The 23,527-nt window shown below is 44.6% G+C and overlaps 1 protein-coding gene across 1 annotated transcript; it reads right to left on the minus strand.

Moving 5' to 3' along the window:
- Positions 1 to 801: 801 nt before the first annotated feature.
- On the minus strand, positions 802 to 22,918 carry Slc2a11 (solute carrier family 2 member 11). The gene is made up of 13 exons (XM_071609142.1): positions 22,774 to 22,918; positions 22,451 to 22,567; positions 20,098 to 20,190; positions 14,573 to 14,733; positions 11,795 to 11,919; positions 9,006 to 9,135; positions 8,310 to 8,458; positions 2,478 to 2,665; positions 2,237 to 2,347; positions 1,763 to 1,864; positions 1,615 to 1,690; positions 1,257 to 1,384; positions 802 to 1,042 (listed from the first exon to the last, which is right to left on the minus strand). The coding sequence occupies exons 2-13, from the start codon at positions 22,490 to 22,492 to the stop codon at positions 842 to 844; spliced, it is 1,506 nt and encodes a 501-aa protein (XP_071465243.1). The 5' UTR covers positions 22,493 to 22,567; positions 22,774 to 22,918; the 3' UTR covers positions 802 to 841.
- Between the last annotated feature and the right edge of the window lie 609 nt (positions 22,919 to 23,527).

Consider the following 23,527-nt stretch of genomic DNA (forward strand, 5'->3'; position numbering starts at 1 on the left):
GAATTAGAAGTAATCCAAATGTCTACCAAAGGGACTTTTTTTTTTTTTTTTTTTTTGGCAGTGCTGGGAATTGAACCCAGGGCCTTATGCATGCAAGGAAAGCACTGTACCAACTGAGCTATATCCCCAGCCCCCAACAGGCAAAGGGATAAACAAATCATGGTATATCCATACAGGGGATAACTACTCAGCAACACAAAGGAATGTATACTAACACATGCAACTAAACTTTATCCAAAGAAAGCCGGACACAAATGTGTACAAATAATATAGAATTATATAAAAGTATAAAAAAGGCAAATCTGACTGATAGTGGCAGAAAACAGATCAGTGGTTGCCTGGGGTAGGGGGTGGAGTGGGTTATTGATAGCCAACGGGTATAAGGGTGCTTTGGAGGTGATGAGAATGGTCTACCTTGATTATAGTGGTATTTCATGGGTGTATACATCTGTCGCAACTCGGCAGGTGTTTACTTAAAATGGATACATATGATTGTATGTAAATTATATTCCAATAAAGTTGATTTCAAAAATCGGTTTCTCAGAAAATCCTTTTCTGACCACCTCCTCCCAGACCAGGTCAGGGTCCCAGCACCACCTGTATTTCTCTTCCACTGCATTCCGACAAGTAATGTTTTAATTGGTTTCCTGTTGGTTATCTTTAGACATTGAGCATCAAGTGGTTGCATGTCCTGCCTCCCTGGCTCACCAATAATTGCTAAACACCTGGTACCATGCCTGCACAGAGTAGGTCCTGAATAAACACTCGTTAAAATGCAAGTCATTCTGAAAAGCAAAGGACAGGGCAGCAGCCACCTTTAGCACCTGCCACAACTGTGCAGCTATAGCTCTGTGGACTGGATGACCTCCCTGCTGCTCCTTGTGGGGCCCTGGGCCCGCACGGGCAAGCTGAGTCTGTGTAATTCCTCAGAGATCTCCAGGAATGTCTTGCCTTTGGTCTCAGGGAGGAACAATCCAGCGTAGATGGCTCCACAGACGCAGATACAGAGGAAAGGAACAAAGAGGAAGTGGGACAGGCTCTCCTGTGGGTTAACAGAGACCCCAAGACCTGTTGGCCCCTTCTCAATGGAAGGTCCATGACAAGTTATGAGGAAAGACTTGCTCCCTTGGTTCACATAAGGTCCCTCCCACTTGGCCTCAGTTCTCACGTACAGAGGCACCACTCCCTGGGGTGCTCCAGTGATAGGGACAAAACCTGAAGCAGGGCCTCCCACCCAGGGGGAAGGGCAAGCCTACCATGACAAAGGGGAGCCCAATTCCAACCAGGAAGAGCATGGTCCACATCAGGGCCCCACAGACCATGTAAGCAGCAGGTCGGGCTGTCTGGTCAAACAGCTCTGTGGCCAGGATTCCCGTTACTCCAGCTACAAGAAGAGGACAGAGGGCTATCATCCAGGGCTTTTTGTCCTGCCTCTCTGTCATCTTAGTGCCATCTGCATGGGGGCCCCTGGATGTCCTCCTCTAGTCCTCCCAGAAGCCTCAGCACAAGTGGGTCTGGGATTTGAAAATGACATTACAGTCACATCCACCATCATTCACTCAGACACCCATTGTTCCTTCAGCCCAAAGACCAGAGGCCTTCAGACCCACTCACCAGGGCCGATGCCAAAGCTGAGGATGAAAGCAAAGACACAGGACATGGCCAGATAGGGCATCCAGGGGAAGGAGCTCTGCAGCAGATAAGGTGGAGTGAGGTGGAAATCAAACCTGGCCCAGCTACCACCCCTCACACCCCCAGCTACCTTCAGACACAGCGCAGCTGTGAAGATGCTGGCCCAGCAGGTCATCAGAGAGTATCCCCCTACCAGCAGCATCTTCCGACCCACCCTTTCAATCACCACGCACTGCAAAAGAAAGGAGCCACTCAGGAAGGTACCACACACTGGGCTCTTGGTTTGGGAACAGACAATATGAGGGGCCTCATGGGAAAGCTGGTGTGTGTTAAGAGGGAGATGCAGTTTATTGCTTCAGAAGGTCACGGCTTTATTAATATCCCAGAGGACCTTGGTTAATTACTTAACTTCATTTAGGGTTCTCATCTCAAAGCAATGGTGTGAATGCCCAGCCAACAGTAGGAATGCTTGCCGACTTGCTGTACTTTACCACCACGAACAGGAGTGGAAAATAGCTTAATGCAAAGTCCTAAGAGCATCAGTATCCCAAGCATCCCTCCTGGCAGGACTAGGGGTAGGGGTGGGGCCCAAATCTAGACTCACGCTAACAAAAGTTGCAAACAGCTCACAGCTCCCAGTTCCAATGATGGCATACTGGATTTTCTCTTCAGGCACTCCTGCCTCCCGGAACACTGAGGAGGCATAGGCATACACCTAGGATTGGGCCAGCAGGAGAGGCAGCTCTGAAGCATTGGTTCCCCTCAACCTTCCATGGCTCCCACCTGCCTACAGCACAAACCCTCAGCAGACCTAGGGTGCAGGACAAGACAGGGCAGAGCCTCACCGAGTCATTCCCACAGAGCTCCATGGCACTGCCCAGCACCACAAGGCTTGTCATTTGCCTCCTCAGGCCCCGGTCCTGGAACAACTCCCATGGGCGCCGTGCCTGGCGGCCCTGGCAGGCAGCACGCTCCTCCTCCATCTCTTCCATCTCCTCTGCCACATCCTGGGTGCCCCGCAGCAGCTGCAGAGCTGAGACAGAGAAGGGTGCTGCACTTCCCCTCCCTCAGCTTTCTTTGATACTACCCAGCAGTAAACCCTTCACCTCACCCCAAAATATCTCCACACATACCTCTTTCTCTCTCTCTCTCTCTCTCTCTCTCTCTCTCTCTCTCTCTCGGCATGTAAATCAAATACATAGAAAATTCACATCATTTTTGAGAAGACTGTATTAGCAAAAGCTCTGCCAGTTAGACAAAAAAAGACTGCAACAGTTTGAAATATAAAGACCTCAATACCCTAACTTCCTACAGGCAGCAGCTGAGAAATTTGCTCAACCACTAAAAACAGCACACTTCCCAATACTCTCCAGAAAGTATAAAGGAAGGTGACAGAAAAGGAGGATTATCTCAGAGGGCAGAAGCAAAAACCATGGAGAACCCCTCCCAGGGGGCAGATCAAGCCCCACCTCTAAGCCAGGGAAACCTGGCAAGTGTTCCCAGTGGCATTACAGAATTGTTATGGATCAATGACTGCTTTGTGCCTTCTGGCCACCTTGTGTTTGAAATTAAACTCTTAAATTCTGGTTACCTTGTCTCACTTTGACCATTATGCACTGAGTGTGGGATGGGAAGAAGACCTATTTTTTTTTCTCCTGGATGAATTTATTATACACATTCTGATTTTAGCCTAGAAAGTAGAAGTGAAACAGAAACTACCTCACTTCCAAGTTTTTACTTTTTCTGCTGGTGAACAAGATCTTGGACCATTTCCAAAATCTTGAAGTTTCTCTGAATTGGTCTAGTATCCAGTCACTGGCTTTATGGGTGTTGAGAAACAGTTGTGGTGTGACAGTGGTAGTTTCCTGGTCCTGACTTTCTGATTCCAGGATCGCAGCTATGCTTGCAGATTCATAAACTCAGCAGTTCCAGTGTTAGTTGACTGATTGGTCATCATCCTGAACACTGCAGAGCCAGGAGCTTGCCTGGATGCTCAGTTCTGTGTTTCTCTGGGAATATTCCTGTAGCCACTACCTAGAGCCTAGTCCTCCAATCATTCTAGTTAATTTGTAAACACCCATCCAATTCTCCTTATTAAATTACTCAGTGCTGAATGCAATGGATTCTATATCCTTCCTTGGACTCTTAGTGTGTCTTAGTGGAGGAGACTGGTTTGGGAACAATGAAATTGGGGAAATTATACTCCAAACTATACTTGGAGACCAGGAGTGTAGGGACCCCACAGGTGAAAGCAAATGATGGCTTCTAAGAAAAGATCAGTTGGGACATGAAAAAATCCTCTGGGTTGGGTTGATGAAGGAAAAAAGCCTATGGGGTTCCCAGAAACCCTCCCTCTGACTCTGCTAATCTTGGAGCTGCAAAGGAAGATGGTCTTAGGTGAATCTTTGGAATCAATTGACAAAGGTGCTTAGTATTTTATTTATGGTCTTGTATATTCATTGTTTTGCTTCTAAATTTCTGGAAGCTTATTCTCCTAAAGTTTCTTTTATATATATTCTTAGTGTAATTATAGAATATTGAAAAAAATCTCCTTTTCTTTTTTCTTCCACACATGAGAAGTAACTTGAGTGTGGTCTCCTTTAAATTCATACACCTAACCCTGAATTCAGTAGAATAAAAATAAAATTTGCCTAGGGAAAATATAGTAATAATTTTTAAGACTTTAAAAGTTACATTGATGCTTTAATACTGCCTGATACAAGGAGTAATTACAAAGAAGTAATTCCTTGATTCAATTTAGCAAATACTTCTGGTTGCATTAAGCTCCCTGACTTCCCTGGTCTCTGGCGACTCCTCCTCCACTCCACCTTAGCCACCCACGCTCAGGACACACCTTGCAGCTTGTCATTACCTGGAACTGTGCTACCTCTGCATTATTTGTATCTGACACATCATTTTCGGATTACAAACTCTTACTAGCATATGGTTATGCTAGGAAGTCTATCTCAGTGAGAACATAGACATTTTCAGGTGGAAATTCCGTCAACTATTTTAATTCAACAAGTGAACTTGTTTTAACTTACAACCTCTTCCACTTCTTTTACTCAGTTTTAGAAGTTCATCGTTTTAAAAAAACACATCTATTTTGGGATATAATTTACATACCATACAATTCACCCTTTTAGGTCCTTTTTTTCTGAGAACATGACTCAGTGGTTTTTAATGAGTTCAGAGTTGTGCAACCATCACCACAATGAATTTTAGAACCATGAAGAGAAATCCCAAACTTGCCTGTTCAGGACATTTTATGTAATGGAATCATACATGTGGCTTTTTGTGATTGGCTTCTCTTACATAGCATAAGTTTTTTATTGGCGCAGACAGAATAGTGAATTTCATTGTGGCATATTTATACACGTACATGACACACTTGCTTAGTTTCCTTCCTTAGCCCCTAACCTGCCCTTTCCTCATCCTTCCCCCATCCCCTGTCTCTACTCTATGGGTCTTCCTGCCATTTTCATGAGATTCCTTTTTTCCTTCCCTTTCTCCTCTCTCACTTCCACATATCAGAGAAAACATATAGCCCTTTACTTTCTTTGTCTTGTTTACTTCACTTAAGATGATATAATTTGATTCTTCTTTATGACTGAATGAAACTCCATTGTGTATCTCTCCCACATTTTCTTTGTCCATCATCTGTTGATGAACATCTAGGCTGTTTCCATAACTTGGATATTGTGAATTGTAGCAAGTTTTTAAGGTTCATACACATTGCAACATGTATCAATTACTCAATCCTTTTTATGGTTAAATAATATTCCAATGTATAAATATGCACATTTTATTGATCTATTCATTAGTTGATGGATGCTTTATTTGCATCTACCTTTTGGCTATTATGAATAATGCTACTACAAATATTCACATACAAAGTTTTTTTGGGGGGCGGGGGGCATAGGTTTCATTTCCCTTGGGTTGTATGGCTGGGTTATATGGTAACTCTCTATTTAAATCATTTGAGGAACTCCCAGATTGTTTTCCTAAATTATCACACCACTTTACATTAAGGGTTCCAATTTCTTTATGTTCTTGCCAACACTGGTTTCTATGTGATTTTTTAAATTATTGCCATCATAATGGATGTGAAATTGCATCTCATTATGATTTTGATTTGCATTTCTCTGGTGAATAATGATGTTGAGCTTTTTTTTTTTTTTTTTTTTTTTTGGTGCTGGGGATTGAACCCAGGGCTTTGTGTATGCAAGGTAAGCACTCTACCAACTGTGCTAACTCCCCAGCCCCAATGTTGAGCATTTTTTCATGCACATATCAGCCACTTGTATATCTTCTAAGTAAAAATGTCTTTTCAGATCCTTTGCCATTTGAAAATTGGTTGTCTTTTTGTTGCTGAGCTATGAGTTCTTTACATATTCTAGATACAACTCATTTTCCAGTTAAATGATTTGCAAAAATTTTCTCCCATTCCACAAGTTGCCTTTTACTTTCTTTTTCTTTTTGGGGGGGATACCAGGGATTGAACTCAGGGACACTCAACCACTGAGCCACATCCCCAGCCCTATTTTGTATTTTATTTAGAGACAGGGTCTCACTGAGTTGCTTAGCGCCTCACTGTTGCTGAGACTGATTTTGAACTCACAGTCCTCCTGTCTCAGCCTCCCTAGCCCCTGAGATTACAAGTGTGTGCCACCGCACCGGACACCTTTTTATTTTCTTATCTTCTTGAAGCATGACAGTTTTTTTTCTTTTAGTTTGTGATATCTACTTATCTATATTTTTAATTTGTTGACCATACTTTTGTTGTCATATTGAAAAAAACGATTGCTGAATCCAAAGCCCATATATTTATATCTGTTTCCTTCTAAGAAGTTTATAGTTTTAAATTTAGAAGACCTGTTTTTTTAAAACCATGGTCTCTGGATGGAAAAAGGCACATAGCCGGAAGTAGTGATCACACCTGTAACTCCAGCTACAGGGAAGCTCAGGCAGGAGGACTGAAAGTTTGAGGCCCACCTAGGCAACTTAGAATGAACTGATCTCAAAAAAAATAATAAAAGCTGGGCATGGTGGAAACCTCTAATAACAACGACTCAGGAGACTGAAGCAGGAAGATTGCCAGTTTGAGGTCGGCCTGGGCAATTTAACCAGGTTCTGTTTCAAAAATAAATAAAATGGTTTAGAATGTAGCTTTCAAGGCTGAGAGTGCTTGCCCAGCATGTGCAAGGCCCTCGATTCAATACCCAGTACTAAGGGGGGAAAAAAAAAAGGTACATATAATTCAATGCGATCCTAAGATCTGGTACTTCTTTTCTGGCTCAGTGGCGCAAGCCTGTAATTCCGGTGGCTCAGGAGGCTAAGATAGGAGGGTCACAAGTTCAAAGCCAGACTCAACAACTTAGTGAGGCTCTAAGCAACTTAGCAGGACCCTGTCTCAAACAAAAAAGTAAAATAAAAAAAGAGCTGGGGGGGCTGGGGTTGTAGCTCAGTGGTAGAGCACTTGCCTCACACGTGTGAGGCACTCGGTTCAATCCTCAGTGCCACATATAAATAAATAAATAAATAAAGATATTGGGTCCATCTACCTAAAAAATATTATTTTAAAAAAGGCAGCGGGGGTGGGTGAGTGGGTGGGCTGGGGATGTTACTTATTTGTCACACATCTCTGGGTTCAATCCATGGTCCAAAAAAAAAAAAAAAAAGAATCTGGGACTTCAAAACTGATATCATGACTGAGACTTTGGGGGATCCTGAGATGGGACTAAACATGTTTTGCAGAGAGGAGGGACATACATAATAATTGTGACCATGGACAGGCATGGCACTATGCCTATTACTTGATGAGTTCAGGAGTTTGAGACCAGCTTTGGAACATACAGAGACCCCATCTCAAAATAAAAAAGAAAAATGTGGTCATGATGGCCAATCAATAAGAATACATTCCTGGGCCCTGGTCTTCATCCCTCCTTAAACCCCACTCTTTGCCATGGGAGAGCACGTCATTGATTTTCCCATCCTGTGGCTTTGGATTCACCAGCATGTGAATGGGATGTTCACCAGAATGGGATGTTAATGGGTATGGGGTTGGGGGATGAAAGTTTTAAAAGTACTTGTGCAACTGCTTTGCTTTCTTGTGCCTCTGCCACCATCACACTAAGAACATCCCTGAGTTCATTAGTACCAAGAGTTTGAGAAGAAGGACAAATATACAGAACTGAAGCAGCCCAGCTCAGACCAGACTTGACCAATTCCTGGCCCAGCTGAGATCAGCAGAGTTGTGCTGCCAAAGGAATAAATGAGTAAAAGATGTGGTAAATGATTGTTGTTTTAAGCCAGAGATTTTGCAATTGTTCCTTGACCATATTTATTATAGTTAACTGATACAACAATCATCACCCAGTTGGCATTGGGCAGGTGAGGTCTTACATAAGTGTCTCTCCTGTGTGTGTGTGTGTGTTTTTATGTACACCTGAATTTCCTGGATGACAAAGGTGGTCTGACTCATCCTATTACCCTATAATTTAGGACATCCCTTTGACAAAGAATTTTGAAGGCATATGTGAATAGATCATGAAGTTGAGACACAAAGAAAAGAAGAGCTTTTCCCTACTAAATAAAACCCCAAAGATGAGGACCTGTACTGCTGAGATGCATCCTTGGAACAAGTATAGTCCAGAGGTCCAAGGGCAGGGACTCACCGGCTAGGCAGGCCTCTGTGTCTCCACAGTCAATGAGGAGGTAGCGTGGGCTCTCAGGAAGCAGGGGCAATGAGACGAGCTGGAGTACCCCAGGCACCAGGCAACTGGCCAGCAGAAGGGACCATACCTGTGGGCCACCCATCAGCTCCCTGGGGAGGCAGAGGACAGGACAGAACATTTGTCTCCTCACCTTCCCCCTTGACCCCCTGCCTGCCTTACTAACCTGCTTGTAAAGGGTCATGTTGGCCTGTGACTCTTTCTATCTAGCTCTGTGTTTGGATATCAAGATCCTTCCAAACCAGGTAGGAATTGAGGGAGGGAAGGGCTCCTGCCCCACCTTATCCCTAGCAATTTTTCTCCCTGGGGATCCAAGCTCTGCACTTTCCTTTTTTTTTTCTATGATGGCCAGAACAAGTTCCTCTTCAAAAGCCCAAATCTTCACCCTCCCTGCTGTCAAGAACTGTTCTTTGCTCCCTATCCTGGAGAAGATGGGAAAAGGTGATTCACACCAAAGTTTGGCTGATTGAAAAGCTCTTTTTTTGTATTAGACACATGGCTGTGAACAGGGTTTTGATGCCCTCGCGCATAGAAGCAATGCTTTAATCAAATGGTGGGGAGGGAAGAAATCTGGGTGAAGACAGATTTTTTACTGGCGTCCCTGAAAGCACTTAAATGCATAGGGGGAGGGGTACTCACCTCAATCCGACCACCTGTCCCATCACGATCCCCAGGGCTGTGAAGATGGCTGAGGTCATGGCCACTGCTCCCCGGAGTTCACTGGGAGCACTCTCCCCCAGGTACATAGGCTGAACGTTCATGCTCACGCCTGGACATGCGCAAAGCAAGGGTGCTTAACCACAAAGAGGGTCCTTGTGAGGCCTGCATGTCTTTCTTGCCTCTTGTCTGCTGGGTTGTGACTCAGTGGGCCATTCTCTCACCCCCCCCCACACTCTGAGAGGTTCTACCTCACCTTCTATAGGGATGATAGGATCCCAGCTCAATGCCTCAGGATTCCTGGGAGAGAAGTCATCTTTCCCAGATAGGCTCTCCCCATCCCTTGGTCCCTCATCACAATCCCACATATTCATGGGATCTTTCTAGGTATTAAAGTCTCTGCAACAGTTTGAATGTTGAATGTCCCCCAAAGGCCCATGTGTTAAAGGTTTGGTCTCCAGGTGCTTGCTCTTGGGAGATGCTGTGGACCTTTATGAGGTGGGGCCTTATGAGAGGTCCTTAGGTCATTGGGGGCTTGATCTTTTTTTTTTTTTTTTTGTACCGGGGATTGAATTCAGAGACACTCGACCAGCCCTATTTTGTATTTTATTTAGAGACAGGGTCTCCCTGGAGTTGCTTAGCTCCTCCCGACTGCTGAGGCTGGCTTTGAATTTGTGATCCTCCTGCCTCAGCCTTCCTAGCAGCTAGGATTACAGGCATGCGCCACCACGCCTGGCTTGGAGGCATGATCTTAAAGGAGATTGTAGGACCTCAGTCTCTTACTCTTCTTCTTTGCTTCCTGGCTCATGAGATGAATGATTTATTCCTACACATACTCCCACCATAATATGTTGTCATCACCAGAGGACTAAAGCAAAAGTGCCACTCCAATGTTGGCCTGGAGCCGGGCATGGTGGTGCACCTCTATAATCCAAAGCAACTGAGAAGGCTGAGACAGAAGGACTGCAAGGTCAAGGCCAGTCTCAGCAACTTAGTGAGGCTCTCAACTTAGTGAAACCCTGCCTCAAAATAAAATATAAAAAAGGCTGAGGATGTAGTTCAGTGGTGAAGCACTTCTGGGTTCAATCCCCAGTACCAAAACAAAACAGAACAAAACAAACAATGTTAGACTGGAACCTCCAGAACCAGAGCCAAAAATAAATTTTTTTCTCTTCATAAGTTAATAGCCTCAGGTATTTCATTATAGTGATGAAAAGTTGGTAATACAGTCTCTCAAGTGCTGGGGGTGGAAGGAAAAGGGAAGGACCATGTCCTGGATGCCTTCCAGCTTTCTGGGTTCTCATTTCAATGACAACCTGGAATTTACCTTGACCACTACAGATGTAGGTCCTCACTTCATTCCAGTTCCCCCATGGACACACCTGGCACCTATACAGCCAATGGGAAAACAAAACTGGATAGTGCCCTTGCTGCCCACCCCACTATTCATTCATTACAATGCCAAAAAGCTAGGAGGCCACATTAGGATATCATATACCTGGGAAACCTCCACCCCACTCTCTGACCTGAGGTCAGGAAACATCTCCCATCAGTGTCAGCCCCTTTCTCATGGGTGAAGAGAATTCAGAGGAAGGCAATTGCTCTGATTGTCAAGGAGTCTCAGGGCTACCTCTGCTCTTCCTTCCAACATTTGAGGAGGGATGCCTTCTTTTTTGGATTTATTCAGGGAAAAATGACAAAGTCTGACCTAGTTCCTTTCCCCTGGAGTGTTGGTTGTTCTTAGAGATTCACTTTCAATGAACAGAATGTGGGAAAACTGGTGGTGCATGACTTCAGAAACGGGGACACAAAGAGCACTAAGAATTCCTCTTCATCCACCCCCACCCCCGCCTCTCTCTCCACTCACTCTGGAGAATACCAGCTGCCATGTTTTATGAGGATATTCAAGGAACACTACAGAGAGACCCACAGGGTGAGGAGCTGGAGCCTCCTGCCAGGGGCCTATGAGGGAACCATCTTGGAAAAGATCATCCAGCCCCTTCAGGTGGTAGCAGTTGTAACTGACAGCTGAGCATGACCTAATGAGAGACCTCAAGCTGGAGCTACCCTGCTAAGGCATTCCCAGGCTCCTGACCCACAGAAACTGGTATTATAAATATGGTTACGGGCTAAGTTCAGTGGTAGAAAACTTACTTAGCATGCTCGAGGCCCTGAGTTCCATCCCCGGCAGTGCACGCACGCACATAAACCATGATGGTTGTTTTAAGCCACTAAGTTTTAGGGGTGATTTGTTTCACGGGAATGGGTAACTAATACGGATATCAATATCTGGCTGTATAAAAGTAGAGAGTCAAGTTGTAACTTAATTGTAATCCCTAAAAGCTGAAGTAGATGTACTAAAACTTTTTCTCCCTCACATATCAAGCCTCAGAAACTCATGAGTTCCTAAGATGCTATCCTTTCCCCACAGAAAAGGGGATATATAACATATCTGTCACAGATAAGGGGAAGAGAATGTTAGAGAAGTAATCCTATGTCTCTTTATACCTTGGCTGCCAGGAAACTCAGGTTTAAAGTGTTGGTAGTGCAAGTCTGAGGATGTTTTCCCCAGTCCTGCAACTTCTTCATTTTTATACATCTACTGTAAATATCTAGTTATTTGAGTCTTTTAAGATAAACCATATTTAATTATTTTGCAAAACAGGTAGGCGTGAATGAAAATATGTCAGTGAATAAAAGGAACAAAAGAAGGAAATAAAGGAACTAATGAATGAATAGGAATAGACAGGCAGGATGAGATGCCCCCATACCTGCACTGACTCCCATGAGCAGTCTTCCCAGCATGATCATCTCAAAGGAGCCTACTTTGTGGCTGAAGCCAAATAATAACGCTGCAGCCACCACAAAGATGTTATTCACCAGGAGCGACTTCTTCCTTGGGGAAAGTGAGACACAGGAAAAAGACACTTTGGTTTGGTTCAGAGGGACCCTTCTTTTCCTTTCTGTATCACCCCCAGTCCTGATCAGTCACAGACCTGTGTGTGTGTGCGTGTGAGTAGGCATGTGTGTATGCATGTGTGAGTGCTGTCAATGAGAATAAATTATATAAACTGAAATGAGCAGTAGCCATTGCATCTTGGCTCACTTGTGGAATGCCTTGAAATGCACATTCTCACACTCCTCCCCCAACACCCTCCCCCCAAATTACTCTCCTTTCTGCTTGCACAGCAGCATGAAATGACATAATTTATATTTTATGGCTTTTGCTTTTTAGAATAAGCATTGCTTTCCCCAAAACTCCTTTGTAAAATGAAGGAACTCATATATCATTTCTTAGGCTTAATGAAAACCCTAGAAGAAACCAGGCATGGGGGCTCATGTCTATAAAGCCAGCAAGTTGGTAGGCTGAGGCAAGAGGAGAGCAAATTTGAGGTCAGCCTCAGCAAGTTAGTGAGATCCTGTTTTAAAATATACAAAGGGCCAGGAATTTCAGCAGCTCTGGAGGCTGAGGCAGGAGGATTGTGAGTTCAAAGCCAGCCTCAGCAATTTAGTGAGGCCCTAAGCAAGTCAGTGAGACCCTGGCTCAAAATAAAATTTTAAAAAGGGCTGGGGATGTGGCTCAGTGGTTAAGCGCTCCTAGGTTCAATCCCTGGTACCAAAAGTGGGAGGGGGGAGCAGGGATGCAGCTTGATGGTAAAGCATCCCTGGGTTTAATCTCCAGTACCAAAACAAAAAACAGACTTTGCCCCGTGAATGCATTTTTTTTTCTATTTCAATACACAGATAATGCCAGAAACACTTTACTTTCACCTAGCGTGGACAGCAATACACCTCAACCAAACTGCCTTAATGATACAACAGTTGTATGCTGTGGGCCACAATTATTCCATGGAGCATCCTGCTGGCCCACTACTTTGATGAGTTCACACTGAAAGGACCTGGAGAAGAGGAAGAAGCAAGTAGCCTATATGTCTTGGTAAGTAAGGTATGACATAGAGTGAAAGAGTACAAATGAGGGTCAAGTAAGTAATTCATGTTTTGAAGAACTCTTATTACAATATATTATTTTAGGGGGCTGGGGATGTGGCTCAAGCGGTAGTGCGCTCGCCTGGCATGCGTGCGGCCCGGGTTCGACCCTCAGCACCACATACAAACAAAGATGTTGTGTCCGCCGAAAACTAAAAAAAATAGATATTAAAAATTCTCTCTCTCTCTCTTTAAAAAATATTATTTTAATATATTATTGTAATTGTTCAATGTTTTATTAGTTTTTATTGTTAATCTCTTATTATGCCTAATTTGTAAGTTAAAATTTATCATAGGTATGTGTATACAGGAAAAAATATAGTAAGTATAAGGTTTGACACTCTTGGTGGTTTCAGGCATCCACTGGGTCTTAGAACATATCCCCCACAGATAAGAGGAAAATATTGTCCTTAAATTTGCCATAAAGTACAGAATATCAAAAGGGCCTAACTAACTGCAGGGCTGGCAGAAGAATGGAGATCCCATAAAACTCCCACACTCAGGAAGAATACCCTTATTACATTGCTCCTGGTGGCTGTGACAAAACAACGCTCTGAGTGTTCAAAACAATGCATCTGTAATCACACAAGGAAGAGTGGATACAGATGCTGGCATATACGGCATGTTAGGTGGGGTCACTTTTAGACCACACGTATGGGAGAAAGGGTCCATATAGTCTGGTAGCTAGCAAAGGGGTTAACTCTGGTAGCCATTTGTGTTCTGTCTGGATTTGCCTCTTTCCCACTCCTTCATAAATGCAGTCATGTCACCCAAGAACAACTTGTCTTCCTAGATTCTGGATCTTGAATGAAGATACTGTAGATAGAATGATAGAGCTGAGCGTGCTGAAGGCATCCTCCCTAAAGAAAATTCCCAAGCTTTGGCTGCTGAGACCCTTGGCACCACCTGGGCTTATGCCCTTCTTGAGGCCTGGCTTTTTCTTTTCTCTTTTTTTTTTTTTTGAATGCGGGGCCTTAACCACTGAGCCACATCCTCAGCCCTTTTTAAAATCCTTTATTTAGAGACAGGGCCTCACTGAGTTGCTGAGGCTGGCTTTGAACTCACAAAACCCCTGCCTCAGCCTCCCAAGCCTCTGGGATGAGAGGTATGTGCCACCACCTGTGGCTAAGGCCTGGCTTTTAAACACTTCTTTTCCTCCTTGTGAGCTGCCTCAATATCCATCCAGTTCTTACAATTTTTGATCATGTGAGCTAGAGTCAGTGTTTGTTGTTTGCAACCCAGGAACTGCATCAGATACACAGGGGGAGAGCAAAGCCTGGAAAATACTTGCTTAAGATCAAATTGCACATATTGGCAGACATGGAACTAGAAACCAGGAATCTTCCCTCCCTCACTGCACAGAACTCCTTTCTCTACCAAGTTTCCTTGAAAATGTGACTCTCAATGTAAAAACACAGCTGGAATGAGAGACTAGGTGAGGAGCTGATCTGGGCCTGGAGGGTGCTGGGCATTGTCCTTCTTTCACATTCCTCAACCTACAGATTGGGATGCCCCTCATTAGAGGATACTGGGTGAGGGGGTGCTACACAGAAATCACTTACCTTCCCAGCTTAATGGCCATGGGTCCTGCAAGCAGGGCTCCAAAAAGTCCCCCCATGGGGAAAATAGACACAATGAGGGACCATAGAAGCAGAACCATGTGGTCAGGCAGTGGTTTTCCAGTGCGTGCTTGCCATGTTTCATTGGTGAATTTCTGAATATGCTGTGAAAAGAGATGGCAGTCAGCCTCCTGGGGATGACAGGGATGCTGGTACTGGACAGGACAGGCCTTCTCCTCCACAAGGCTCTGTGATTCTGTAATTCAGTCATCAAGTCTCTTGAGCTCTCCATGGTGTAGAAAAAAAAGAAAACTCCTAGCACTGGATAGTCTCTATCTGCCCCTTTTTTGGAATCACACTATTTTTCTATACTCACACAATACTTCTGATAGCAAATGTGTGGAACTTTTCTACAGTAAGCAACTCTCCAACTCTCTGGACACCAGCTAGATGTACTATAATTTAGTCCAACTCTGAAACTTTACACCTGAAATTTAGCATCAAATTCTATAAGTCAAAGGGATCAGTCCCACAAGACTGTCTCCATTTCAAATGAAAATTGTAAGTCCAATTACAATTGTATCCTGACTGACCACCTACAAATTGGGCGTTCTTATGACCTTGTCCTTGGGTTTAATAATTTGCTATAATAGCTCACAAAGCTCAGAAAGTCACTTCCTTATGTTTACTGGTATATTATAAGAGAATAACTCAGGAACACCCAGATGGAAGAGAAACAGAGGACAAGGTCCTGAAGGGGGTGGTGTTCAGATCTTTCATGCCCTCTCTGGGCACACTACCTTCCCAACGACCTCAGTATATTCAAAAACCTGTATGAACATCAAATCTCATTGTTCAACAGTTTTTATAAGAGCTTAGTCTGAGGCCCTTCTCTCCTTCCCAGAGGTCATCGGGTGGGTCTAGAAGCTAACTCTAATCACTTGGCCTTTCTGATGATCAGCTCTATTCAGAGGCCATCTAGGGCCTAGTCCTAAATCACCTCATTACTATAAACTTATGTTGGGGGCTCATTCTAAATAATAAAAGATACTCCTATCATTCAGAAAAATTCCAAGGGTTTTAGGAGCTCTGAGCCAGGAACCAGAGTCAAAGACCAAATATGGTTCTAATTAAACTACATCCTTTAAGCCTGCTATGTCCTACTTCTACCCTGATTTTGCCCCAGGAAGCCACCAGTACAGCCCACATCACTCGGCTGCCTCCCTGACTGGCTTTCTGTTGGACTTGGCCAATGATGAGCACCAGCAGGACCTTAGAAGTGGCCAGAGAGGGATGCAGGAGCTCCCTCTGTTCTATCCTTGTGAGGTCACTGCAGATTGGCTACAACCCTATGAAGATTGAGGGATGACTGTACTCTATTAAATACACGTTACTTTGCTCATTAAGTCTTGGAATTGGGCCCAGAGAGGTGAAACGTTTTGCCCATGTCCTCAGCCACAGGTCAAGATTACACCCAGGATGTTCAGACTCCACTAAGCCCTGCCCTCCAAAGCTGCCACTTCAGGTGAGTGAATGGAAGCCCCATGGTTAGGAAAGCCTGTGTATGGGGAAAACCTGGACACTCTTCGGTTGGCTAAGGATGAAATATTAGTCTTAAACGCCCCCTCCCCCACCATCAGGACATGAAGGAGAACAATCCGTTCAGTTATTGAGCCAGCTCTTTCCCCTACCCTGGCCAGTTAAGGTAATGACTGACAGCCTGGACTTGCCACATTCATCTGCTATCCAGGGGAGCTGGAACCAGAGCCAGTCTCCCCAACCTTGGCTCTAACCTTTCAAGAGTGGCCACTGACAAAGATTGGACTTCTGTGTTCATTGCTGCATTATCCAATACTAGCAAGAATCTTGTGTCAAAGGACAAACTGCAACAATTTAGTTGATCTAACTGGTCTTATTTTCTACCTTAGAATCAGGCAACACTTCATTCCATAAAATAGAATAAGTGTTTTCATGGTCCAAGCCAAGAAGGTTGGTTTTACAAAGTGCTTAAAGAAAGCAAAAACAAAAACAAAAAGCAAATCAGTCATTTCAAAGTTATTTTTCTTGTAAGGTGGAGACTGGAAGACAGAACAATAGGAAACTGATTATTTAGCTTCATTTTTTTCTTCAGATTACTTCTTTGTAAGGATAAAAGCAGTGAAATCTTCATTATCACGTGTATTAAAATTGACTTGTTTGGGAAATTTGACTGTTTTCTAATTCTCATCTCAGAAGGTCAAATAAACAGCTGTTATGGTATTGATTTAAAAATGTCCCCCAAGCTGAGCACAGTGGCACATGCCTCTAATCCTAGCGGCTTGGGAGGTTGAGATAGGAAGAATGCAAGTTCAAAGCCAGCCTCAGAAATTTAGTGAGACCCAAAGCAACTTAGTGAGACCCTGTCTCAAAGAATAAAAAGAGATGGAGTTGTGGCTCAGTGGTTAAGTGCCTCTGGGTTCAATACCTGGTATAAAAATAAATAAATAAAAAAGTCCCCCAAGGAGTTCAGATGTTAGGTAATATAGCAATGTCAGAAGTGAAAAGATTGGATTATGAAAGTTATAACCTTATCAGTGGGTGAATGCATTTGATGGATTAATAATTTGGGTTTTTTTATGGATTAGTAATTTGAAAGGACTACTATAGGGTAACTATAGGGGTAAATAGCTGAAAGAAGTAGATCACCGGGAGTGTGCACTTGGAATTATATCTTATCCCTGGCTCCTCTTTCTCTCTGTTTTCCAACTGCCATGAGTCAGCTGGGCGTGGTGGAGAATGCCTGGAATCCCAGTGGCTTGGGAGGCTAAGGCAGGAGGATTGCAAGCCCCACTTCCATGAGCTGAGAAGCCTTTCTCCACCACACCCTTCTGCCATAATGTTCTGCCTTGCTTCAGGCCCAGAGCTATGGAATCCACTGACCATAAACTGCACCTCTGAAACTATGAACCCAAAATAAACTTTTCCTTTTTGTCACAGTGACAAAAAGCTGACTAACACAACAGTTTAGTTCATTGTGATGATATGGAACTTTTAGTTTGACTCCATTTTGATTTTTAGCTTAGTCTGTTGGAGCCCAATCCAAAACAAAGCATAATCCAAAACAAAGTCCTTCTGTACTTTTTATTTAACATCTTATAAGTTGGTTTAGGTAGAATCTCTTGCAGTCCATAGTGGATCATCCTTGATGATTGATGAGGTACACATCCTCCAACACACCCCACCTGCCTTCCACAAGAATCCAGTTAGATTGGTTTAGCCAGAATTGGCCCTTATCCCTGATGTTTCCTCTAGTCATTTGTCATCCACTGACTCCAACCCTACTCCTTGGCTATAAATTCCCACTTGCCTTTGCTGTATTCAGAATTGAACCCAATCTCTCTCCTCCACTGCAGGACCCCATGAGTGGTCCCTATACTTATTGCCATGGCTTCCCATCAATAAATTCTTTCTTACTGTGGTTTAACAAGTGTCATTGATTCTATTTTTTTTCTTTAACAAAATAGTATATTTTCTTTAACATCATTCAGCAGACTAAGAGGAGCCTCCAAGCCCAAGAAAGTCTCATTTTTGAGGGATGGTGCTGTCCCACAGGAGAAAAGATCTGATACTGTCCTGCCATGAAGAGATTGCTCCCCAATATGTGAATCTGCACTTAAGTGGGCACTAAAATGCTTGTTGAATGAAATTTATAAACCAATGTAGCCAGTTCAGACCTCTTGAAACATTTCATTTTATCCTTTCTTTAAGGGGCTGGGCTGTTATCATTGTGTCTGCCCAGAATACTCACGTTTTCTGCTAATAAATAGTCCTTCAGAGGAAGTTTTCTTCACTGATCAATTATAGCTCCTTCTGCCTCCATAAATAGGATCACCTGCTGGGCATGGTGGCATAAGCCTGTAATCCCAGCAACTCAGGAGGCTGAGAGGCAGAAGGATCACTAGTTCAATGCCAGCCTCAGCAAAATCGAGGTGCTAAGCAACTCAGTGAGACCCTGTCTCTAATTAAAATATAAAATAGGGTTGGGGATGTGGCTCAGTGATCAAGTGCCGCTAAATTTAATCCCTGGTACTCCCCCCACACACACACAAAAAAATGATCAAATGATTACCAGACTCAGACTTAGGCAATTTGAAAATGCCACCCTCCTGACCACATGATTAGTCTAGGGGGGTAAGCATGTGACCAAAATGATTCAACTGGACTCTTCCCAGACCTTTCAACTGCTGGGGAGGGGGAATAGTTCTCAGCTGGTAGGAAGTGAATCTGGTGATGGTTGCATTCTTGCCCACTGGGAAGAGAACAAGGCCAGGCAGGAGCAACAGAATCACAGTTTTGTCTTAGGTTCTGGTCCCTGTAGCTTTTCCCTCCTATCTGGGTGAAGCCCCACATGGTTCCCATCTCTGTAACGAGACACTTGTCCTTCACACTCAAGCAATTTAGAGGTGAACTTCTTTCACTGGGGCTGCAAAATTCATCTTTTCTCATAGGAACTCACTGAACATTACAATGGGCCCAGATAGTGTAAAATGCTGGGGACGCAAACATGCAGCAAGAGAGAAGAGAGTGCTTCCCAGTGGAAGGAAGCTTATAGAAGAGGCTGTGTCATGGACATTTGGGAAACTACATTTAACATGCTTTGTTATCAAGGTTGAAAGTGGATGACAGAGGGAGAGGTTTTGATCCCATGAGGCCTTGAACTTCAGGTGGATTAATCTGTCCTGTCCTATGAGCACTGGGGAGAATCACTGAATGTTTCTTGGCAGGGGAATGAGTTGACAAACTTAGGGGAGCTCAAAAAAGGAAAAAGCTGAGTGGGTACAGTAGCACATGTCTGTATTTCCAGCTACCCAGGAAGCTGAGGCAGGAGGAGAATACAGAATGGAGTCAAGCCTTGGCACTAAAGCCAGAACCCAGAGAAAAGGAAGGAAAGAAGAAAGGAAGGAAGAAAGGGAGGGAGGGAAAGAAAGAACAGGAAAGGGGAGGAGAAGGAAGAAGAATGAGCAAAAGAATGAGAAAGGTGAGGAGGGAAGGAAAGAAGGGGGAAGAGAAGAAAGAGGAATAGAAGGAGGAGGAGGAGGAGGAGGAGGAGGAGAAAATGAGGAGGAGAAGGAAGGGAGAGGGGTGGAAGGAGGGAGAGGGGGACAGGAAGGCTGCTGAACGCAGGGAGGCCAATGAGGAGGCTGCACTAGAATTGGGGTTGTGGCAGAAACATGGAAAGAAATATCTGGATTCTAGAGGTAGTTAGGATGGGCTTGGTGTCCAAGAGTGGAAGGGAAGTGTCAAGGATAATCCCCACATCAATAGGTATTAGGTGATTCAGATCAGAGACTCAGGAGGACATTAGTTTTGGGGAGGATGCAAAGAGCTCCATGTAAAGCTGCAGAAATCTGTGGGACATGCCAGTGGAAAAGAAGAGATGGGAAGAGGCACTACTAAGTGAGTGCTGAGCTAAAGTCCCACAGTGGACAGCTCTCGGCCCTGACCCAGTACCCACTCAGACCTTGACAATGGGCACAGAAGGTACCTACCAAGGTTGGAGCATTGATAATGGAAAGGTTGTAGCCAAACTGAAAAGTTCCACCAATGCCAGCTGCAAAGATGACCAGGAACAGGACCCTACCCTGAATCAGAGGAGATAAGGGAAGACACAAAATGACTAAAGACAACCTCATCCTCCCTCCCTGGGCCAGACCTACCAATCACAGCTTGGCCATTGATTTGAGCCAGGCAACAATGTCTCCCTTTTGCAAATGAGAAACCTGAGAGAGGAGTTACCTAGGTTACATGGCGAGCAGGTAGCAGGGGGAAATCAAGCTTTTTGCTCGGAGTCCCGGAGGTAACTCCACCTCACCCCTCCTTCCCTCAGCCAGCATTTTCCTGAGATGGAAAGCAGTTCGCAGCCTCTTTGTTGGACTTCCCCTAGGCATGTCTGCTGTGGTTATGAGGACAATCCCCTGAGCTGGGGACCCAGTGGAGTGAAGCTCTGTCTCTAACAGGACAGCAGCCCCTGAGTCCCAATGATTCCCCACCCCCCCACACCCCCGGCCACGGGGAAACATTCTCCAATAGAGTGACTGGGCCCCAGGAACCTGAACTAAGCTTCCTCTTATCACTCACCAGCCTGTTTTGCAATGAAGCTAAAAGAAAGTGGCCATGTAGTCCTACATGTGAGGGAACTTGCAGGGTAAATGAAGCAATAGACAAGTAGCCATATATGGTGGAGGCGTCTAGGTTCCAGAGCCAGCTCTTCCCTGACTCCCTTGTACTCTTGGAGTCACTTCCTTGCCTGTACCTAAAGATAATACCTAACTCCAGGCTGGATGCATGTGTGCCAGGACAGAAAGGACAGCTTTTCATATTAGCACAACTCCCTTAGAGAAGGTGGGAGGATTTCCCAAGACACCCAGTCAAGAGGACTCGGGACCTTGATGTTCCATTCCATGTCATTGGTATTTTTTTTTAGAAATTCACAATATCATTTCCATTTTTCCTTTTAGGATTTCCTAATTACCAAATGACATGATCAGGGTTGGGGGTATAGTTCAGTGGTAGAGAGCTTGCCTAGCATGCAGAAGACCTTGAGTTCTACTCTCACTACTGCAAAAGAGAAAAACAAAAAAGACATACCCATTAAGATTTTTGAAAATGTAGTTATACCAAAGTTCTTCACTCCCCTAAAAGCACATGATGAACTGCTTCCCTCAGATATTTTCCTACACATTCACGAAGTAGTTGATCTTATAAAAATAAAATTATTAACCTTTTCCCCCCAAATATCACACTGCTTTTCTTGTTCTGGCAAATTGTCCTACAGATTTACAGTAATACAAGTCAAATTCATTAAGCCATGTTTTTTATTGCTTTTGAATACTTAAATACAAATTTTATGACAGAAGAATATATGGCTAAAGGTTTTGTGTAGAATTTCCAGAATCTACAATCTATTTTTTATTATCAAGTGCTTGCTCCAATGAGGAAGGATGCTGGGGGACAGATAGAATCAGAAAAAAGACAGAAGTACATTCACCATTCTTTGACATACTGTGCTAAGGGGTGGAGGAGTACTAGAAGAGGCTTTGGAGGACAGGATTCTGCAAAAGACCTTGCCACAGTTTGGAAGACAGGTCAATGAAGAGGGACAGTGACGCGGGAAACAGTCACAGGAGTGAGTTGCCAGGGCTGCCTTCTTTAGAAGACTACTGCCTCTTGGGGTCTGTCTGGCCCACACAAGGAGCAAGGACCCTGGGAGCAATACAATCATGAAAGGGTTGCTAGACTGGGATGTCCCACAGGCCATCCCTGGGCATGAATACCTGCTTATGCTCCTTTGACCTAGCACCTAACTCCACTGTACATACATCCACAAAAGTTTTGTACAAATGAACACCTTCGTTAAGCCTTCAAGGAGGACTGCTCCTGTATAGTTACTTGCAGGTCCCTAGTCCCTCATCAGAAACGACTGGGCCGGGCAAGTTTTGGAATTCGGAGCTTTCCAAATAGCAGGAGGGCATGAAACTCAGCGGAATGAAGAGCCTGCGAGTTGCCCGGTGCCAGGGAAACCTCAGCCGCCAGCCGCATGCAGCAGGTAAACCTTCGAGCCGAAAGAGGGCAATGCAGCAGTTCCAAACAGAGAGTGAAGTGACAGCGCACGCGCAATTGGCTTCTGAGCCTGGCAAAGTAATAAAGGCAGAAGCGGACGCGCAAGCGCAGTGGGTGTCGAGGGGGCTCCCTGGAATAAAGGTCTCGCGCAAGGCAAGCTAGGGTATGCCCTGGAGACTCAGGTGCAGGCCCACGGGGCGCAGAGACGCTGAGGTGGCGGCAAGGGATTCTGGAGGCCCGGATGTTAAGGGATATTCGGGGCATCTGGGAAGAGTGGCTCACCTGAGTTCGAGGCCGTACAGGCCGCTCTGGTTCTTCCGTCATTGCTGCACTTCCGCACCGCTGAGGCTGGAAAGCCACTCAACTCACTCCTTTCTTCGCCGAGTCCAGAGGACGTCTCTGTAGACCAGAAGGGAACTCTGGGCTAGGGTCGTCCCAACCAGCCCCTTACATCCGACCCCTCACAGGTCCCAACAGCGCTCCTGAGTTCTCTGAGTCTCGGCGGCTTCCTCGCTCGCCTTCTGATTCCCCGCTGCTGCCCTTGGTATATCTCTCCGCCAGGCCTCCGGATCCCCAAGCCTGGTGACCCTGCCTGCCACCAACACCTAGGAGGCTTCTGCTTCTTAGCGCTCTCAGACAGCCGGACCCTTGATTCTGCACCTTAGATCGGGTGCCCGCATCCTTTCTCCAGAGGAGGGACAGATCCACCAGTCTCGGGAGCGTTCTCATTTCTGGGTCCTAGGCAGAGCCAGTGACTTGGCAGATCGCGCAGACCGGTCTCTGATTGCTCCTAAGGCATCCGTCCCCTCCTTCCCCACCACCCCCGTTTGGGGCACTTTTATAAGTACGGAATCACGGAGTCCATTGGGCAGGCTTAAATCTTTTATTCCTCAAGGGTTTTTAAGACCCTGCGTGGAATTCAGGAGGTGAGCAAAGGCCCAACTGAAACCAGGTTTGCCAAAGATGCTATTTGTGGTCACAGAAGCGAAGGGCTGAAAGTGACCTTATGAAGCCATCTTGAGCAAAGACTGCTATAGGGCAGACACCATAATAAGGCACTGCAGTCTCTTTGTTTTGTTTCTAGTTTGATTTTTTTTTCTGCTCTGAATTTTTTAATAATTTATAGAAAGAGTGAATTTAAGGAAAAACAAAATATTAGCAATTATATTTTATTACATTCTTTTTCTGCAGTTATTGAGATGATGATATGAATATTTTCCTTTAACCTGTTTATGAGATCAATCACATTATTAGACTTTCCAATGATGAACCATTCTTGATTCCCAGGTAAACAACTTGTTCATAATATTGTTATCATTTCCAAAAACAACTTGTTGGGTAGGGCACAGTGGGGCACGC

Source organism: Marmota flaviventris, chromosome 1 (assembly GCF_047511675.1).
Source record: "Marmota flaviventris isolate mMarFla1 chromosome 1, mMarFla1.hap1, whole genome shotgun sequence".
Classification (NCBI taxonomy): Eukaryota; Metazoa; Chordata; class Mammalia; order Rodentia; family Sciuridae; genus Marmota; species Marmota flaviventris.

Bases quoted from the DNA above. Each gene is read 5' to 3' on its own strand.
- Slc2a11 (XM_071609142.1), bottom strand. From the start codon at position 22,492: ATGACGGAAGAACCAGAGCGGCCTGTACGGCCTCGAACTCAG. The intron at 11,920-14,572 runs GTAAGTGATTTC...ACTTTCCCCAAG, and splicing joins ATGGCCATTAAGCTGGGAAG to GAAGAAGTCGCTCCTGGTGA. The intron at 1,385-1,614 runs GTGAGTGGGTCT...CTCTTCTTGTAG, and splicing joins CAGCTTTGGCATCGGCCCTG to CTGGAGTAACGGGAATCCTG.